This window comes from Phyllostomus discolor, chromosome X (assembly GCF_004126475.2).
Source record: "Phyllostomus discolor isolate MPI-MPIP mPhyDis1 chromosome X, mPhyDis1.pri.v3, whole genome shotgun sequence".
NCBI classification, from domain to species: domain Eukaryota; kingdom Metazoa; phylum Chordata; class Mammalia; order Chiroptera; family Phyllostomidae; genus Phyllostomus; species Phyllostomus discolor.
Genome location: NC_050198.1, coordinates 58,707,433 through 58,728,148, shown reverse-complemented (window position 1 = coordinate 58,728,148; position 20,716 = coordinate 58,707,433). Strand labels below are relative to the sequence as shown.

General features: G+C 40.8%; 3 protein-coding genes across 5 annotated transcripts in view; 2 read left to right on the top strand and 1 right to left on the bottom strand.

Moving 5' to 3' along the window:
- Nucleotides 1–20,716, bottom strand: part of LOC114504770 (protein BEX1-like) — a 131,763-nt gene that overhangs the window by 38,817 nt on the left and 72,230 nt on the right. The window lies entirely within an intron of this gene.
- Nucleotides 12,293–13,818, top strand: LOC114504751 (protein BEX1). 2 transcript variants are annotated; one of them, XM_028522605.2, is made up of 2 exons: nucleotides 12,293–12,416; nucleotides 13,198–13,818. In XM_028522605.2, exon 2 carries the CDS (start codon nucleotides 13,203–13,205, stop codon nucleotides 13,587–13,589), a length of 387 nt encoding a protein of 128 aa, XP_028378406.1. In that variant the 5' UTR covers nucleotides 12,293–12,416; nucleotides 13,198–13,202; the 3' UTR covers nucleotides 13,590–13,818. The 2 variants fall into 2 exon arrangements, with proteins under 2 accessions (XP_028378406.1, XP_035872482.1); XM_036016589.1 differs by lacking the exon at nucleotides 12,293–12,416 and adding an exon at nucleotides 12,775–12,852.
- BEX3 (brain expressed X-linked 3) overlaps nucleotides 12,785–20,716 on the top strand; it is a 130,145-nt gene continuing 122,213 nt past the window's right edge. Inside the window, exon 1 of the mRNA XM_036016595.1 lies at nucleotides 12,785–12,852. The gene's annotated coding sequence lies outside the window, so the exon portion shown is untranslated. The remainder of the gene's footprint in view (nucleotides 12,853–20,716) is intronic.

Sequence of the window (20,716 nt, the reverse complement as noted above, 5' to 3'; positions counted from 1 at the left end):
GTGAAAATATGCATGAATGAACAAATAGATTAACTCATGAAAGATTTGAGAATTTGGTGAAGGGGCATAAGAGAGATGTGTTATTGTGATTCATTGAGGTTATCCCCTCTCATTGGTTTGATAGGTAGTGATGTTACTGAGATGGGAAACACATAGTGGATCCTTTTTGGAGGGAAAGTTGTGGGCCATGTTGATTTTTTAGTATCTTTGTATACCCCATTGGGGATGTTAAGAATGGAGCAAGATATTTAGATTAGAGACTGAGCTAGAAAGAGAAATGCAAAAATAATACATGACCCCTGGCTGGTGCTCAGTGGATTGAGTGCCGACCTGTGAAGCAAAGGGTCACTGGTTTGATTCCCAATCAGGGCACATGCTTGGGTTTCGGGCCAGGTCCCCATTACAGAGCATGCAAGAGGCAACCACACACTGTTTCTCTCCCTCTCCTTCTTCCTCCCTCCCCCTCTAAAAATAAATAAATAAAAGTCTTTAAAGAAAAAAGAAATCATACATGAGTAAATGGCAATTGAAAATATAGATAAAGATGAGATGGTTGCCTAAGGAGGCAGCATAATGCGAAAGGGGAGGGTGGTAAAAAAAAATGGGCATTAAGGAACCCGCAACATGGGAACTTCAAGAATTTTCAGTGAGTACATGGCAGAGAATTAACAGCCTGGCTGTCTCATGATTCAGCTGTGCTGAGACAGGATGCTACACTTGGGATGAATCTCTTCAAGGCGGGAGCAGCCTTTTGGTCTAATAGCCCACAACAGAATTCTGTAGAGTAGTGGTTATGGGTTCTACCCACTCTGGACAAGTAACCCTGCCACTTCCCTAGATTTATCACTCGTTTTGTAATCGCCTGCTTCCTGGTGCATACAATCCACTAGGATGTAATTCCCTTAAGTACCTGGGCATTATCCTCCTTATCACTATGTCTTCCTTAGCCCAGGGCAGATGGATTTAGCCTAAATGTCCATTAATAGGGTTCTTGTTGAATACATAGGCATGACAGAATACATAGACATCTAAGAACACCGTGTAGCCATTTAAGAAGAAGGTATAATTTATACATAGTGGTGTGGAGTTACATCTTAGATATGTTATTATATAAAGTAAATGAAAAGGGAAGAACAGTATATGTAGTGTTTCTTGTCTGTTTCTAATTCTGTTGCTGTGGAAAATGTAGAAATTAGACAGAGCAGAATTATCCCAGCTTTGGTTGCCAGACATTTTAGTGAGCCACTCTAGATATTTCATCACTTTGAACCTCCAGGTTGCTATATCCCCAAACAAAACTGCATGGAACAGAGGAAGGGAGCAGGTAGAAAGTGGCAGAGCACCAAAGCCTCAGGCATCTGCTTCTCTCTTGTGGACACTGCAGGAGATTTTCCAGACTAAAATGACCATAGAAGCCATCAAGAAGGCCACCATAGACAAGTCTGCCTTCCTGAAGGTGGCTCAGACCAGAACAGACAAGTAGATCAGGAAACTGAAACCTAGAGCTCTGCAGGGACATGGTCCAGTTACACATTGTTAACAAGGTGCATGAGGTGGATGACACTATCCAGACCCTGCAGCAGCATCTGAGGGAGGCTGAGGACACCCTGCAGTCCCTGGTTCACACCATAGCCACCCTAGAGCACAACCTTGTTGTCAAAGCCAAATCTCTGTACAATGATGAGGAAAAATGCACAAGAACTTTCTCAACACCCTCCGACTGGTGGGCTTCCATTTGGGGCCCTGCTGGGAGCACCTCCTTACTCTCCAGGGAAGGTGGAAACAGAGCTCTGACATGGCATTTAGGCTGAGTGCTGATATATCCACTTCTTAAAGGATTGTATCAATTGAAAAAAAAACATATGGAACAGAAAAATTGCTCAGCTAAGTTCAGTTAACCCACAGAATCATGAAAGCTATTAATATTTGGTGTATTTAAGCCACCTGAACTTTTGTTGTGATTTGTTACATGGCAATAAGTAACTGAAACACCTTAGTTTAATATTGACACCTTAGTCACTTTGGTCAACTACTTCCCACTTTGTCACTCTTGTCCAAGTCACCAATTCTTTTGGCTCCTGGCTAACAGACCCCCTCACTGTGTACATTTATTTTTTTTCCAGATGATAGTCATTAATAGTAACATATTTGAGTAGTGATTATAATTTATAATCATTGTTAAGTATATTACAATCTTTTCAAATACTCTTAAATTTAGTTAATTTGGCTACAAGCTAGTAAACTGGACTTGAGAGAATAGCTTGTTTATGCACACTGAGATATATGCAGAGTTGTGGACTCAAGTTTAGGTTGCTTATGTTATAGGACATGCCTTGCCTATTAGGGGAGAAGGAATGTTAAAGATTAAGTAATAACTTCATCCCAATAATCTCCAATAGGGAGAATTGAACTGAGAAGTATCCTTGTGTACTGAAAAATAAACTGAATTCAGAATAAAAAAAACTTATATTTCAGTCTGCAATTATGGCTGAAAAATGAAGTTCATATTTATGTAAAGTCAATTGACCATGAATGAAATGAACCTTCACTCCCAAAGTTTATGTGGTATATTTAAAGCAATAGAGCTTTGAGCTTTAATATGCAAATTATTCTTTCATATTTGGAGTTGGTAATTTCTGGATAACTGTAGAATCTGGTTCATGGAACAAGTGTGTTTGTATAATGTGCTGGTTTCCATGTTTTTGGGAGGTGTCCTTACAACACAAATGGGTTTTTTAAATGTTGTCAAGACTAACTTTTTTCCATAATGACTTATTTTGATAATTTTGGGTCTTTCGACATATGTAGTTAATTTTTGTTCACTGTTCTTTTTTCCTGATTATTTTTAAAAGAGCTGAGGGAGGGAATGTATTCTTTCAGCAGACAGAAAAAGCCTGAGGTAAAAAAGGGAAAAGGTTTACTAGTAACTTTTTAAACTTAAAAAATTTCTCTTGAACAAATGTAATTTTATTTTGTATTAATTTTATTGTTATTCTATTACATTTGTCCCATTTTACCCCTTTGCCCTCCTCCACCCATCCCACCCCAGCCCCCACTCCCACAGTGAATCCCCACACTTTTGTCCATGTCCATGGGTCATTTATACATGTTCTTTCACTAGCCCCTTCCCCTTCTTTCCACTGTTATCCCCATTCCCCCTCCCCTCTTGTTGCTGTCAGTCTGTTCCATGTTTCCATGCCTCTTGTTCTATTTAGCTTGTTAGTTTATTTTTGTTCATTAGGTTCCTATTATAGGTGAGATCATATGGCATTTGTTTTTCACTGACTGGCTTATTTCACTTAGCATCATATTCTCCATTTCCATCCATACTGTCATTAAAGGTAATTTTTCAATTTTTTTTTACTATTATACATTTTTAAAATTTCTTTTTGTTCAGTAAATTGCATATTTATTGTTTTTAGACACACATAAACAGTACCCAAGTAGTTACTACTTACTATGTTAATGAGATTTTGTTACCTTTTGATGTTCATCTATTGTTTTTAACCTTGCATAAAACTTTGAAACTTACTTATAAATATGAAATTTATAGAACTATATTTTAGAAAGCAACTAAAACAATGTTTTTCAAGTTAAGTTAAATATCTGAAATATTATTAGTGATGAAATACCAAACATTATAATTAACCAAGTATTATATTTAAAAATTTCTGAGAAAAAGCAAACATAATATTGTGCTGCTCTTTTAAAGAAGATAATAACTGTATGAGCTGTGACCAGTGTGGCTTAGGTGGTTGGGCATCGTCCCTCAAAGTGAAAGTTCTCTGGTTCAATTCCCAGTCAGGGCACATGCCTGGGTTTCAGGTTCAGTCCATGGTTGGGGCATGTATGAGGGACAACCAATCAATATTTCTCCCCTCTCTTTCTCCGTCTCTCCCCCCTCTGTAAAAATAAGTAAATGAAATATTTAAGAAATAAGTATATGTTGCCATTTTCTTGTAGAAAATTAAAAATATATATATAAAGAGAAGACATCACTAAAAATAGAATAGAGAACTCAAAGTTTCCATGCCAAAAACTGTCAAAATCAACTTTTTCGCACTCTGGAATTTAATCCAATATTTACAACCAGGGAAAGACTTGATGAAGAGAGAAGCTCATGCATTGCAGTAAGAGAGTGCTATGGCGTTTCAATTACTAGCTCACCATCCTCAGCACCTCAGATCAGCTAGTGAAGGTAAATACTACCAGAAGAAACATTATGGACCTTATTCTCAATTGTGGCTGTGGGTTTCAACCTGTTTAGCAGGTTCTCCTCAAAGACCAGCACAACTGTTTTTCTTTGTTTTGCTGACTCAGAGTCTTCCCAAGAATGAAGTGGCTTTTGCCACCACAGACTGGGACAAAGGATGACATTCAAGACAATAACAGAAATGACAAGACTGGGAGGAAGAGGCTATGAAAGAAAATAAGGGGAAATAAATGGGGAAATAAGAGCTTTTTAAAGTTCACCAATACCCAGGGGGGATTGAGAAGGCCACACATGTGCCTAGAATGGGATTCATGTGCTTTTAAAGGCCTGAGGAGATAATGGGGTGGGTAAGGGGGAAGGGTTTTCAGGAACATGTATAAAGGACACATGGACAAAACCAAAGGGAGATAGGATCAAAGGTAGGAAGTGGGGATGGATGGAGTTGGGGGGAATGATGGGGGGAATGGAGACAACTGTACTTGAACAACAATTTTTAAAATGTGGAAAAAAAGAAAAAAATAATAAAATCACACTAAAAATAATAAAGGCCTGAGGAGACCCAAAGCTATCACTTGTGGCTGACTTTCAGAACTGCAAGTAGAAAGTGAAAATTAATGAAGAGTTGTAAATTTCCTGGATAAGCATAGACCAATTTGCAAAGACTGGAGAGTGTTTCTGTTTTTCTTTTTCTCCCTTTTTCTTCTTCTCCCCTCTCCTTCTCCTCCCTTCTGCTCTCCTCTTCCTTCTGCCCTTCCTTCTCCCTTCTTCTTTTCTTTTCTTTTCTTTCTTTTTTCTTTTCTTTTCTTTTCTTTTCTTTTCTTTTCTTTTCTTTTCTTTTCTTTTCTTCCTTCCTTCCTTCCTTCCTTCCTTTATTTCTTCCTTTCTTTCTTCTTTCTCTTCTCCATCTCTGTCTTCTTCACTGGCTGAGATATTTAAAGCAATTGTCAAAAAAACACCTGATCAGTAAGCAAAGGCAACATAAACTTCAATGGACACACATGATAAAGAAGGCCAAATTTAGGACTTCTGTCCAAGATGGAGGCATGGGTAGATACACTTTGACTACTCACACAACCAAAAGGAGGACAACAAATTTTTAAAAGTAACCAGAACTGCCAGAAAATTGAACTGTATGGAAGTCCAACAACCAAAGAGTTGAAGAAGAAACATTCATCCAGACTGGTAGAAAGGGCAGGCTGGCAGCTGGGATGGAGAGGCCGTGCCACAAGATGGTGGCTGGAGGACCAGCTGGTCCCACATTTGCATGTAGATAACCAAAACAACTGGGGAGTGAGACAGACCAAACAACCCAGGGTACTAATGTGGGGAAATAAAGTCTCAAAACCTCTGGTGGTAAAAACCTGTGGGGGTTGTGGCAGCAGGAGAAACTCCCAGCGTCACAGGAGAGTTGGCTGGAGAGACCCACAGGGTCCTACAACATACACAAACCCAACTATCTACCTGGGAATCAGCACCAGAAGGGCCCAATTTGCCTACAGGTAGCAGGGCAAGTGACTGAGAGCTGATAGCCAGCTGAGAGCCCAGCAAGGAGCATTGTTCCCTCTCTGACCCCAACCCCACATACAGCAACACAACAGAGCAATGGGGGCTGCCCCGCCCTGGCAAATACCTAAGGTTCTGCCCATTATAATGTAATAGCCATGCTGAGACAAAAAATATATGGCCTTAATGAAAGAACAGATCAAAACTCCAAAAATAGAACTAAGCAATGAAGAGACAGTCAACGTATCAGATACAGAGTTCAAAACACTGGTAATCAGTGTGCTCACAGAAATGGTTGAGTATGGTTACAAAATGGAAGAAAAAGTGAAGTATATGCAAAGTGAAATGAAGAGAAATGTACAGGGAACCAAGAGTGAAGGGAACAAAACTTGGACTCAAATCAATGATATGGAGCAGAAAGAAGAAATAAGCATTCAACCAGAACAGAATGAAGAAACAAGAATGCAAAAAAAAAAAAATTAGGAGAGGCTTAGGAACCTCAGAGACTACTTTAAACATTCCAACGCCCGAAACATGGGGTGCCAGAAGGAGAAGAGCAAGAAATTAAAATTTTGTTTGAAAAAATAATGGAGAACTTCCCCAACCTGGCAAAGGACATAGACTTCCAGGAAGTCCAGGAAGCTCAGAGAGTCCCAGGAAGTGGCACCCATGGAAGCACACACCAAGGCACATCATACATAATTACATTACCTAAGATTAAATATAAAGATAGAATCTTCAAAGCAGCAATAGAAAAGGAGACAGTTACCAACAAAGGAGTTCCTACTAGACTATCAGCTGATTTCTCCAAAGAAACCTTGCAGGTAAGAAGTATTCAAAGTCATGAAAAGCAAGGATCTACATTCAAGATTACTCCATGCAGCAAAGCAATCATTTAGAATGGAAGGGTAGATAAAGTTATTCCTCAATAAGGTCAAGTTGAAGGAGTTCATTATCACCAAGCCCATATTACATGAAATGTTAAAGGGACTTATGAAAGAAAAAGAAGATGATCAAAACCATGAACAGTAAAATGACAACAAACTCACAACTATTAACAACTGAATTTAAAAAAAAAACTAAGCAAACAACTAGAACAGGAACAGACTCACAGAAATAGAGATCACATGGAGGGTTATCAGCAGGGAGGGAAGGGGAGAGAATGGGGGGAAGTTAAATGGAGTAAGAAGCATAAATGGTAGGTACACAATAGACAAGGGGAGGTTAAGAATAGTATAGTAAATGGAGAAGCCAAAGAACTTATATGTAAACCCGTGGACATGAAATAAAGGGGGGTGCAGGGCAGAGGGTAATAAAGAGGGGAAAATGGGACATCTGTAATAGCATAATCAATAAAACACATTTTTTAAGAAGAAATGCAGACTTTACAAAAATAGTTTAGAAAAGTCAGTAAACAAACAACAAAAACAATCCAAATCAGCCAGCAACAACAAATCCTGAAAGGTGAAAATGTGATTCCTAGAGTATCACATTATGATTTTCAAAATATCCAGTTTCAAAACAAGCAACACTTATGAAGCATGTAAAGAAAGTATGACCAACTCACATGAAAAAAAGAAATTAATAAAACCCTTCCCTGAGGAAGCTCAGACAGTGGACATACTAGTCAAAGTCTTTTTTTTTTAATCCTCACCCCAGGATATGTTTACTGATTTTTTTAGATAGAGAGGAAGGTGGGGAGAGAGGCAGGGAGGGATAGGGAGACAGAGAGAGAGACAGAGACAGAGAGAAAGAGACAGAGAGAGAGGCAGAGAAAGGAAGCATTGATTATACACACTGAGCTCTGCCCTGACCGGGGATGAATCCACAACCTAGATATGTGCCTTGACCAGAGATCAAACATACAATCCTTGGTGTACAGGATGACACTCCAACCAATTGAGCCACCTGGCCATGGCTAGTCAAAGACTTTAAATCAACTCTCTTTAATTTGCTCAAAGAGTTAACAGAAATCATAGATAAAGATCTAAAATAAACCAGGAGAATTAAGTCTTGCCAGATAAGGAATATCAATAACCAGGAATATCAGCAAACAGGAAGATATTATGAAAATGTATCAATACAGACTCTGGAGCTGAAAAGTACTGTAGCTGAAATGAAAAATTCAATAGAAGGTTCAACATCAGAAGTGAACTGGCAGAAGAAAGAAACAGGCAACTTTCAGATAAGTCAATTGAATTTATGAAGTCTGAGGAACAGAGAGAAGGGGAGCAGAAAGATAATTTGAAGAAATGATGGACAAAATTTTAAATTGTAAGGAAAGTCAGTAATATACATATCCGAGAAACTCAACAAATGTTAAGCAGGATACACTCACCAAGGCATATTATTTTCAAATTGTCAAAACCAAAGATAGAGAGTATCTTGAAAGAAGCATTACATATTAGGTTTTGTTTGGTTCCTGATCCAAACAAACAAAAAAACCGATGACAGAATTGGAAATTTGAACAATTATTGTATATGAAGTGATATTAAATAATTATTAAATTTAGGTGTGATAAAAGGAATGTGGTTTTACATAAAAAGAAAGTCCTTGTAGACATACACTTTGAAACCTTATACACAAAGTAATATTATGGGTGGGATTTGCTTCAAAAATCGACTCTTAGTGTGGAAAGCGGGTAGGGATATAAATAAAATAAGATTGACCATGCATTGTTAGCTGTGAACAATGGGCAATGAGTGGATTTGCTTTCATTATACAATGGGTTCTCCATATCCATGGGTTCCACATCTTCAGATTCAAGAAACCACAGATCAAGGATATTAAAAAAATTACATTGTTGCCGACATGTACTATGTTATTAGGCCTATGATGGTGGCATCTGAACATGTACAGACTTTTTGTTGCTATTTCTTAACAATACAATATAAACTATTTATGTAACATTTATATTGTATTATATATTATAAGTAATATAGGGATCATTTAAAGTATTTGGGAGGGTATAGTAGGTTACATGCAAATACTAAACCATTTTATATAAGGGATTTGAGCATCTCCGAATTTTTATATCTCCTGGGGTTCTAGAATCAATTCCCCATTGTAGGAGGGTACAGCCAAAGGGTCCCCAAATAGAGATTTGGAATGGGGTTCAGAACTCAAGGTGTCCAGGAAATATTAGAAAAATATATAGAATGTCCTCACTCTCCACCCCAGGGGAAGGGACAAGTGAAGCAGGGCCATTGAGAGTTGTTTTGCATAGCAACAGCCTTGCAGCTACCCTCTGGCATGGTCATTTGGCATATCTATAACCTTTGACTGGTTGCATAGATATGTTAAATAGCTGTGATCATCTCTGAGCCAGGGGAATGGAAGTAACTTCCCCACCCAGATGTAGCTGGGAGGCAGGTCTTCTGAGTTACAGCGCCTGCGTGGGAGCTCAGAGAAGATTGGCTCCAGGACATGGGGCCACGCCTGCCCATACTCATGATGGCAGCCCAGTGAAACTGGAAGGATACGAGTTCTGACATGTGAAGCCGAGTGTGGGAGGAGTCGGAAATGGGGCTGCAGAGGAAGATTTGGTGCGGGGATTTAAACTGAGGTACAGCGGCCATTAAGAGAGAACCATGCAGCTGTGGCAGTGCAGGGAGAACAGCAGCCACTGAGGAGAGAGAATTATGCGGCTTTAGCAGAGTGGGGACTCCCGCAGCCACGTAGACACCGTCCGCGATGCAGCCACCTGAGGCTCCTCTACCGCCTGGCTCCAAGCCCCAGCCAGCTCTATAGCCGAGGCCACGAGAAGAGACCACCAATAAGTGACTCGGGAGCACCGGGTCACTGCCCGGTCACCGCAGCCACCGCCAGGCCTCCGCATGCTGTGCCCGCGCTCTCACCGCTCGGGCTCAGCCAACCTTGCAGCCAACTGCTCTGGCCAGGACACGATGAGCTCTGCGCTAGCCCTCTCGGCACTGCTGCCGCTGCTCTCCCAGAAAGGGGGATCACCCCCGCCCCCCGCAGCCATGAGAAGAATCACCACATGGCTTTAGCTGGCGATCCTGGCAACACAACCAGTGGTGCTGGGAACTAAGGAAGGTCTGCCAGCTGAGCACAAATTACTAAGAAAAACCGAGAGCTGCCTAAGCCACGGACTTCTATTTCTTCTCCTGAGATACGGTACCCCAGACTGGGCAAAGGAGGGAAGGAAGGACTGTGTGTGTTTGTGGGTGTTTCAAGGGATTTTGGGATTTTAACAGAGACATTAAGTCATTACTTTTAGTCTGTATAACTTGAATAAATAACTCTTTTCTTTTTCACCAATCTCTAGCATGGAGAGCTATAATTCTCTGGCTTAGAGAAAGGTGAACCTAGTACAGGGGGACCCCAGGAGAAACGGGGATTAATTCCCTAGCATTGTGGGACTCTCTTCCCTGGTGGCCAATCGGGGAGGATCATGGGAAACCACATGCGCAGTAGCTTTAAAGTGATGCAACTACTTGTATATACTCAGTAAAAGCCCACTAAAACTAGCCAGGAAGGATCTGCTCTATAAGCATGAAGTCCCTCCAGCCCATGAGGTCAATCTCTGCTTGGAGTTGGCCTGCTCCCATGTTCTCTTCTATGAACTCTGGGTGTTCGGTTCAATTCTTTGTCCCGATCACTAAGAACCTGGTTACCTGTGCCCACCTGTGACAGACACCATGGATAGCCAGAGAGGATTGCACTATTTTATTTTTTAGATGTACCTGGCTTCATATTTAGCATGATTGTTTGTTTGTTTATATTAAATAGTCTTTTTTTAAAGCTTTTATTTATTTATGTTTAGACAGAGGGGAAGGGAAGGAGAAAGAGAAGGACAGAAACAATGTGTGGTTGCCTCTCCTGTGGCCTCCTCCCCATTGGGGACCTGCGGAAACCCAGGCATGAGCCCTGACTGAGTATCAAACCTTCAACTCTTTGGTTCACAGGCTGGCACTCAATCCACTGAGCCACACCAGCCAGAGCTGTACTTAAAAAAAAAAAGATTTTATTTATTTGTTTTGAGAGAGAGAGAATGGGAAGGAGGAAAAAAGTGAGAGAAAGGTCAATGTGTGAGAGAAACATTGGTTGCTTATTATGTGCTCCCCACTCCGTGGACTTGACCCAAAACCTAGGCTTGTGCCCCTACAGAGAATCGAACTGGTGACCTGTCCAGTGACGTGTCCTGTGAGCTCAGTCCACTGAGCCACATCAGCCAGGGCTGTACTATTTTATTTCTGAATACGTTTGAAATTTTCCTTAATAAAAGTTAATATAAAGTTAACATGAAGTATATAAAGAGAACAAATTTTTAAAGAAAAAAATAACAGGACAAAAGACACTTTCCCAGGCTCTCTTTCCAAGAGCTAGATGGACCCCATAAATCATGATACCTTAATTGTTTTATGAGGCTTTTAAAAAACTTTTTATTGTTGTTCAATTACAGTTGTCCCTATTTTCCATTACTCTCCCCTGCCCTGCCCATCCCCCACCTCCCACATTCACTCTTCCCCACCACTCCCTTTGTCTTTGTTCATGGGTCCTTTATACATATTCCTTGACTTGACCCTTCCTCTTCTTTCCCCAGTAATCCCCTCTCCCCTCCAGTTACTGTCAGTTTGTTATTTATTTCCACGTCTCTGGTTCTATTTTGCTCACTTATTTGTTTTCTTGATTATGTTTTATAAGCCTTTATCATCAGGACTAGAAAATTGCTGGAAGTGCCCTGAAAGCACAGAGGCTCCAAGAATTTGAGAAATAGAACTTGCCAGACCACAGAGACTACCCGACCTGGCACCCAAAGATAACACTGAAACAAGCTGCAGCCTAACTGAAACATCCTGCTCTACAACCACATTACTGGATAAAAACTCAAAGCCCTAACCCCTCAGTGCTGATGCCCTCCATACTTCCAAATCTAGTCCTTTCCCACCCTTGGGAGAGTAAAGGTTTTATTTTTACTTTCCCAAGGGAGGGAAAGGCTTTTTCTCTTTCTGAATTCCTTCACAGCCCTTGTCAGCGACCATCCTAAGAAAAAAAGGGAGGAACAAAGGTTTTAGGAGTACCGAGAAAAAAATCTATGTCCTTGACTCATTTCCTGTCCCCCTATGCATTTTTGTTAAAGAAAACGGTGGACATTGGTAACAGACTCAGAAGTAGGGAGTGGGTTGGGTGGTGCACATTGCTCATAATAAGTATTCTTGCATAAATTTTGTTTTTTTAAATATTGCACTAAAATGCCGTTCATCTTCACTACTGAAGTCCTTTTACATTCCCTTAAATTTTACACCTGAATCCTGGCAAGTGAGGGGTGTATACTGAGAGCACCAGAGGGAAGAGCCAAGTCTACAGAGAAGAAGTGGGAATGACCACCAGGCCCCTGAATAGGTAAGCATCAAGGGCGGGCCCAGGAATACACAAAGGAGGGACGGCGACAGAGCCCTTGCGGACTCTGTCAGAAGGGACGAGGGAGCGCAGGCCAGGGCTGCTGTGCGGGCCCAGGGCTCTGCGAGACCCGCGGAGCATGAGGAGGCGGACCCAGGCGTCGCCTCTCGCTGTGACGAAGGCCTCACGTGACCCGCCTACAGTGACTCGACCGCGCGCCTCGCTGGAGCGTTAGAGCCCGCGGTAGCTCCCACCCTTCTTGTCCCCTTCTGACACTGGACCTGAGGGCGCGTGGACCAGGGGAGTCCCAAAGATTAGGCGGCGGAAGTGGAGCAGGTAAGGGATGAGGAGCGGCTCCCCGAGGTTGGTCTGGAGAGCACACCTGGGCGCGGAGCCCTCCTGAGGCTCGCGCAGCAGCCCCCATGCATGCCCCGAGGCGGCCCTGCGAGAGTCCGCAGAAAATGCTGAGCTTTTCCCTGGGGGAGGGCAGGATGGCCCAAGGCAACGACTCTTCAGAAACACTGGCCTCTGGGCCACCCACCCCTCCCCCACATTTCTTGATGTGGCAAATGGTGGTCAGCGCGGAGGCGGGGGCGTGGGGGGAGCCGGGGTGGACCGGGGCGGGTGGGTGCCGAGAGCTCAGCTGCGGCGGCCCCGCTGCTCCCCGACCCTCCCCGACCCCGGCCCTCTGCAGGTCTGCGGGTTCAAGTGTCGCGGCGGTGCACTGGTGGCAAGAATCGGGAGGAGGAACAGACAGCAAGGATAGGCCCAGGTGGGTGCGGGGGTCGGAGTGAGGACGAGTGGAAAGCCCCGAGACCCCAAGTTGTTGCTCCAACCCCCACCCCGTCCTCCATTTTGGTGCCTGCAGAAACCTGGGCTTGGATCTCAGGGAAAATGGTGGGTTTGGGTGGAGGGAGGGGAGGGGATTTAGAGGGGGGAGAGCTGGGACTGGTGGCCCCCTAGAGGGCGTAGGGAGCCTCTCAGGTGGGGAAAATGCAATTTTAAAAGGCTTTGAAATCCAGAGCTTTGGGTCGCGGAAGGTGCACAGTAGGGCCTCTGTCCTCGGTGCTGATCAGTCCACCAATAAAATACTCCCTTTTCATCTCTTGTCTCCTAGGAGCAATGGCGTCCAAACAGGAGCAAGCTGTAAAAAATCTCAACGTGGAAAATACCAACCAGGAAAATGACAAAAAGGATGAAAAGGAGCAAGGCTCTAATAAAGGAGAGCCCTTGGCTCTCCCTTTGGAAGCTGGTGAATATTGTGGGCCTAGAGGAAATCGCAGGCGGTACCGTGTTAGGCAGCCCATCCTGCAGTATAGATGGGACGGGGGTCAGAGGCTTGGAGAGCCACAGGCAAGGATGAGACAAGAGAATAGGGAAAGAGCTGGGGATGATATGAGACAGCTGATGGAAAAGCTGAGGGGAAAGCAGTTAAGTCATAGTCTACGAGCAGTTAGCACTGACCCCCCTCACCATGACCATCACGATGAATTTTGCCTTATGCCCTGAATCCTGATGTTTTCCCTGAAGTTAATAGGAAGACACACCTGCTTCCTAAACTTACATGTTTGTGATGTACCTTGCTGTAAAGCTTTTCATGTTGTTTCCTGTTATCAGCTTCTAACTGAATGTTGTGTTTCACCCATTTGTAAGTTTCTGTCAGCAGGGAAGTTTTACCTATTGCATGGGGAGATGCTCATTACATATTGTGAAGTTAATAAAGCAGTTCAAAAAAGCATTTTCTATTCTCTTTACTTCAGAGCTTATATATTTTATATATGAATACACAAAGAATACATGAAGTAAAGAGTTAAAATGTTCATTTGTTTATGGTAGAATTGTAAATATTTTTTAAAAGATTTTTAAATTTTGTTTTTAGAGAGACGGCAAGGGAAGGAGAAAGAAGTGGAGAGAAACATCAGTGTGTATTTGCTTCCTGAGTGTCCCCTAGTGAGGACCTGGTTGGCAACCTGGGCCTGTGCCCTGACTGGGAATTGAACCAGCAACCCTTTGGTTCGAAGGCCACCACTCAATCCACTGAGCCACACCAGCCAGGGCTAGATCTTTCTAAATAATGAGATACATCTCTAAATATCATCATATATTTATCAAGATGAAGATAATAATCACCTCCCAAGACTGCTGTGGTACTTGTTAATGCAATAAGTTTGGAAGCTTTTTCAAAGCTCTTGTTTTCACTGTGATCTACATGACCCAATCCTTTAGATATTCCCTTCAGCTATTTGGGGAATTTCTGAAAGTCTGATTTATCTTATACACACAAACAAGTTTCCTGAACTAAGGGGTAAGTACTTCCATTTATCTGCTGCTTTGCCCCATTCTTATTCTCTCTCATGAGTATTACTGTTCAGGAATCCTCAACATCAGAAAGTCCCACTGATTTCTCTGGAACTCCAAATGAATTAAATCCTCTGTTTTATAAAAGTGCGGAAAAATTCCCTCTCCCTGCTTAGCATCAGGGAAAGACCTCATCTAGTTCTCTTTCCTTTTGTGTAGTTTTCTCCTAGGCAACCTCCATAGTTCATTAGACTATATAATATGTGTAAGGCAACACAGCTCATTTTGAATCTGAGATAATTCCTCACTCCACCCCCTGAAACATTTGAATATAAAGAATTATCCTATACTGAGGTGTCAGGAGATGATGTCAGTGAATTCAGTGGACACCCAAATGTAGAGTTCTTTATGAGAGAGAAGTCCAAAGGAGGAATATTGGGTTTAAATGTCCCAATAGAACATGAGAAACAGTTTCTTTGGAGTGTGCCAAGTAGGTGAAAACTACATATGAATACAGTCTTGTGGAAATAGAAATTATGATTCTAGACTGAAGTTGGCAAGCCACAGCCCATGAGCCAAAACTGGTTTAGTGCTTGATTTTTTGGCCAATGAGCTAAGAATGAATTTTACATTTTTATTTTACTGTTTTACATTTTTAATGGTTAAAGAAAATTAGACTATTTTATGGCATATAAAACTCAAATTTTGGTATCCATAAGTAAAGTCCATTAGAATACAGCCATACTTACTAATTCACATATAGCCCATGGCTGGTTTTGCATTATAGTGGTTTGCATTATAAAGGTAATTAAGTAGTTGCCAAAGAAACAGGATAGCCTGCCTGTGAAGTGTACATATTGATTATCTAGCCCTAGCAGAAAAAGTTTGCCAACCCCTGATTTTAAATATAGCATCACAATAGCACTTATGAAACCAAAGGTAGAAGTGAATAGACAGGTGAAAATGTCACATAACAGCAAAATCCTAGACATCATGAATGAGATGCTTAAGTAATTCCAAAGCCCTCCCCCTTCCAGGTGCTTGAGACACAAGCACATTCATGCAAAACAGTTTATAAAGAGCTACAGTTGGAAGGAAAACTGGTGAACAGAGAAGCTTATGCCCTAGCAGATTCCTTACACTTAATTGCCAATATTAAATGCTGTTTGCCATAGCACCAGCGTCTATGGCAAATGGAAGCATTCTGTCTTTATTGTTCTAAGGATATTCAGCAGTTCGTGAAGAGAAACTGGAAGCTCACGTGTACCCATGACATATGATAGAAGGTTAGACATGCATATGGCCAGAAAAATGCACATTTCTTTCATGTATAGACAGATCCAAGTTGCCCTGTGAACCTTAGAGAAGGGTGGGTCTAGTTTCTTCCCTGGCTAGTGTGGCCCAGTGGATTGAGTGCAGAACTGCAAACCAAAGGGTCGCTGGTTCAATTCCCAGTCAGGGCACATACCTGGGTTGCAGGCCAGGTCCCCAGTAGCAGGTGCTCGAGGGGCAACCACACATTGATGTTTCTCTCCCTCTCTTCCCCTCTCAAAACACAAATTAATAGAATATAAAAAGATTCTAGTTTCTGTAGATCAAGTCCTCTGCTAACCACTAACAGAATGTTTGGATTTGAAGGGGTATCTGAAGTAGTGTCTGAGTGTCCAGGCTCCACATAAAATGCTTGGGCAACTAACAACCATCAGAAAGTGAGCAAAAGGTGATGAGGGAACAGGGCATGAGGTCCTCTAGAAGGAACAGCCATATCTAAGGTTCTGGCTGCATTTGCCTATTTATATGATTTTTATATGTTATGTGGCCAGCCATGTTTTCTCCCTCAGAGTGGCCATTCTCAAAATGGACAGATTCTCCCCAAAATGCCTAAAAATCTAGCAAAGGTAAGGCAGTGAACCTTAGTTCTTAAAAGGGTATTAAAAAAGTTTTGAGATGTAGATATGAATTAGGCCATTGAGATTTTAGCACATTCTAGACATGCAGTAGTTATTTTATGAATGAAAAACTGAACATGTATGGATTTAATGATATTCAGCAAATGATAAACATGTATACACATTTAAATCCTACATATTTCTAACAAGATCGAGTTAATAATGCAGATAATATCTTACTTTTGAATAAAATAATTCCTGGGGTTTTTTTCTGAAAAATTTCAAGACCTTTAATGAAAATTCAGAAAATAAACTTAAGGTCTACCTTGTGATCAAAGAAAGCAGTGCAATTTGAACTTCTTAGTCAGAGTCAGAGCAAGGATTATACACAGACACTGGACTCATCCAGGAAGGCCAGCTAGCATAGGCAATGATTTTTGTTTAGAAGTGAATTAAAGCCTTCACTATTAACCATCATTTAAAACTTCAAGCCACATTGATGTTTCAAATGAAAAAGCAGAAACAGGGACTGGATTTACCCCCCTAATTTAAACAACTAAAACATGGATAAAATATATGAAATAAGTTTTCAGTTATTGAACATTAGATAGTAGAAAACAAAATTCCCTAAGAGAGGGGAAGCAAATAACATGAGTCTTGTGATTGCCCCCAGACTACTCTGTACTATAAGATTTATAATATATGTGGAAGTAAAATGCACGCCAGTAATGACATCAAGGTCAGGAGATGGGGAATGGAAGTACACAGTTTTTAAAGTTTTTATCCTATACATGAATATCACTTAAAAGTGGATGGTTAAAATATATATTGTAAACCTCAAAACAGCCATGAAAAATGTTGTAGCTCATAAGCCAACATAAGACACAAAATGGGCCCTGACCCATGTGGCTCAGATGGTTGGGTGTTATCCCACAAAGCAAAAGGTCGCTGGGTGAATTCTCTGTCAGAGCACATGCTTGATTTGCAGGCTCCTGGTTAGGCACATACAGGAAGCAACCTATAGATGTTTCTCTCTAATATTGATGTGTCTCTCCTTTTCTTTCTCCCTCTTTCCCCCCTTTTCTTTTAAAAAAAAAGAAAATGGAACCTTTGATATTTTAAATCAAAAACTGTTATTGAAAAAAAGAACAAAGAACAGTTGGGACAAATGGAAACAAATAGCAAGATAATTGAGTTAAACCCAAAAATATTGATATCAATAATCACATTAACATTAATGGTTTAAACACCTTGGTTAAAAAGCACAGGTTATCAAATTGTACAAAAGAAAGACACAAATACATGTTGCCTATAAGAACCCTATTTTAAATTTAAAGATGAAAGTAATTATGAGCACAAGAATGGAAAAGAATGGACAATCTTTTTTTAAACCATTTTATTGTTCAATTACAGTTGTCCACATTTACCCCCCAACCACTCCACAACCACCCAGGCCATCCACAACTTCCTCCCCTGATTCCACCTCCTTTGGTTTTGTCCATGTGTCTTTCATAGTTGTTCCTGAAAACCCTTCCCTTTCCCCCATTATCCTCTCCTACCTCCCATCTAGTTACTCTCAGATTGTTCTTAATTTCAATATCTCTGGTTATATTTCGCTTGTTTGTTTTGTTGGTAAGACACCAGTTCAAGGTGAGATCATATGGTGTTTGTCCCTTACTGCCTGGCTTATTTCACTTAGCATAATGCTCTCCAGTTCCATCCACACTGTCACAAAAGGTAGGAGCTCCTTTCTTTCTGCTGTGTAGCATTCCATCATGTAAATGTTCAATAGTTTTTTGATCCAAGAATGGACAATCTTTTTTCTTTTTTTTTAATTTTATTTTATTCATTGTTCAAGTACAGTTTTCTCCCTTTTATTCCCAATCCAGCCCACCCATCCAACCCTCCGCACTTCCCTCCTATTACAACCCTCCCCCTAGTTTTTGTACATGAGTCCCTTAAATTTATTTCTGCAAACCCTTCCCATTCTTTCCTGTAATTCCCTCTTCTCTCCCCTCTGGCCACTGTCACCCTGTCCTCTATTTCAGTGTCTTTGGTTATATTTTGCTTGCTTCCTTGTTTTGTTGTTTACATTCCTGTTAAAGGTGAGATCATATGGTATTTGTCTTTCACTGCCTGCCTTATTTCACTTAGCATAATCCTTTCCAGCTCCATGCAAGTTATTGCAAAGGTTAGGAGCTCCTTCTTTCTTTCTGCTCCATAGAATTCCATTGTGTAAATGTGCCACAGTTTTTTGACCCATTCATTTACTGATGGGCATCTAGGTTGCTTCCAGCATCTACCTATTGTAAATTGTGCTGCTATGAATATTGGGATGCATAGGTTCTTTTGGATTGGTGTTTCAGGGTTCTTAGGATAGAGTCCCAGCAGTGGAATTGCTGGGTCAAAAGGCAGATCCATTTTTAGTTTTCTGAGGACGTTCCATACTGCTTTCCATAGTGGCTGTACCAGTCTGTAGTCCCACCAACAGTGCACTAGGGTCCCCTTTTCTCCACAACCTCTCCAACACTTGTTGTTTGTTGCTTTGTTTATGATGGCCATTCTGACTGGTGTGAAGTGGTATCTCATTGTGGTTTCAAGTTGCATCTCTCTGATAGCTAGCGATATTGAACATCATTTAATGTGTCTTTGGATTTTCTGTATGTCCTCCTAGGAGAAGTGTCTGTTCAAGTCCTTTGCCCATTTTTTTTTAATTGGATTCCTTGTCTTCTTAGAGTGGAGTTGTGTAACTTCTTTATATATTTTGGAGATTAAACCCTTGTCTGACGTATCATTGGCAAATATGTTTTCCCATACAGTTGGTTCTCTTCTAATTTTGATACTGTTTTCTTTAGCTGTGCAGAAGCTTTTAATTTTGATGAGGCCCCATTTGTTTATTCTTTCCTTTATGTCCCTTGCTATAGGGGACATATCAGTAAAAAAGTTTTTGCATGAAATATCTGAGATTTTCCTACCTACGTTCTCCTCTAGGACTTTAATGGTGTCACGTTTTATATTTACGTCTTTTATCCGCCTCGCATTTATTTTTGTATAAGGTGTAACTTGGTGCTCTAGTTTCATTTTTTTGCACGTGGCTGACCAGTTCTCCCAACACCACTTGTTGAAGAGGCTATTTTTACTCCATTTTATGTTGCTGCCTCCTTTGTCAAATATTAATTGACCATAGAGACTTGGGTTGATTTCTGGGCTCTCAGGTCTGTTCCATTGGTCCATATGCCGGTTTTTATGCCAGTATCAGGCTGTTTTGATTACAGTAGCCTTATAGTATAGTTTAGTGTCAGGTGTTGTGATCCCTTCTACTTTACTCTTCTTTCTCAAAATTGCAGCAGCTATTCGGGATCATTTATGATTCCATATAAGTTTTTGAAGTGTTTGTTTTATGTCTGTGAAATATGCCAGTGGTACTTTAATAAGAATTGCATTGAATGTGTAAATTGCTTTGGGTAGTATGGACATTTTGATGATATTAATTCTTCCAATCCATGAACACGGAATATGTTTCCATTTGTTTGTGTCTTTCTTGATTTCTCTCCTCAGTGTTATGTAGTTTTCTAAATACAGGTCTTTTATCTCTTTGGTTAGGTTTATTCCTAGATGTTTTAGTTTTCTATTTGCTATTTCAAAAGGGATTTTTTCCTTGATTTCTGCTTCTGCTATTTCATTGCTCGTGTACAGAAATGCCTTTGATTCCTGGATATTGACGTTGTATCCCACTGTTTTGCCAAATTCATTTATTAGGTCAAGCAGTTTTTTGGTGGAGTCTATAGGATTTTCTATGTACACTATCATGTCATCTGCAAACAGTGACAGTTTTGTTTCCTCCTTTCCAATTTGGAAGCCTTTTATTTCTTTTTCTTGTCCAATCACTGTGGCTAAAAATTCCAGTAGTATATTGAATAGAAGTAGTGAAAATGGACAGCCTTGTCTTGTTCCTGATCTTAGTGGAAAAGATTTTAATTTTTGCCCATTGAGTATGATGTTGGATGTAGGTGTCTCATATATGGCTTTTATTATGTGAGGAATGCTCCCTCTATTCCCACTTTACAGAGTGTTTTTATCATAAGTGGGCACCGTACCTTATCAAATGCTTTTTCTGCATCTATTGATATGAACATGTGGTTTTTGTCTTTGCTTTTCTTTATGTGATGTATTACATTTACTGATTTGCGAATATAGTACCATCCTTGCATCCCTGGAATGAATCCCACTTGGTCATGGTGTATGATCTTTTTAATGTATTGTTGGATGTGGTTTGCCAGTATTTTGTTGAGGATTTTAGCATCAGTGTTCATCAGTGATATTGGCCTGAAGTTTGCTTTCTTTGTTGTGTCTTTATCTGGTTTTGGAATTAGGATGATGTTGGCCTCATAAAAAGAGTTTGGGAGTCTCCCATCTTTTTTGCTTCTTTGGAATAGTCTGTGAAGGTTA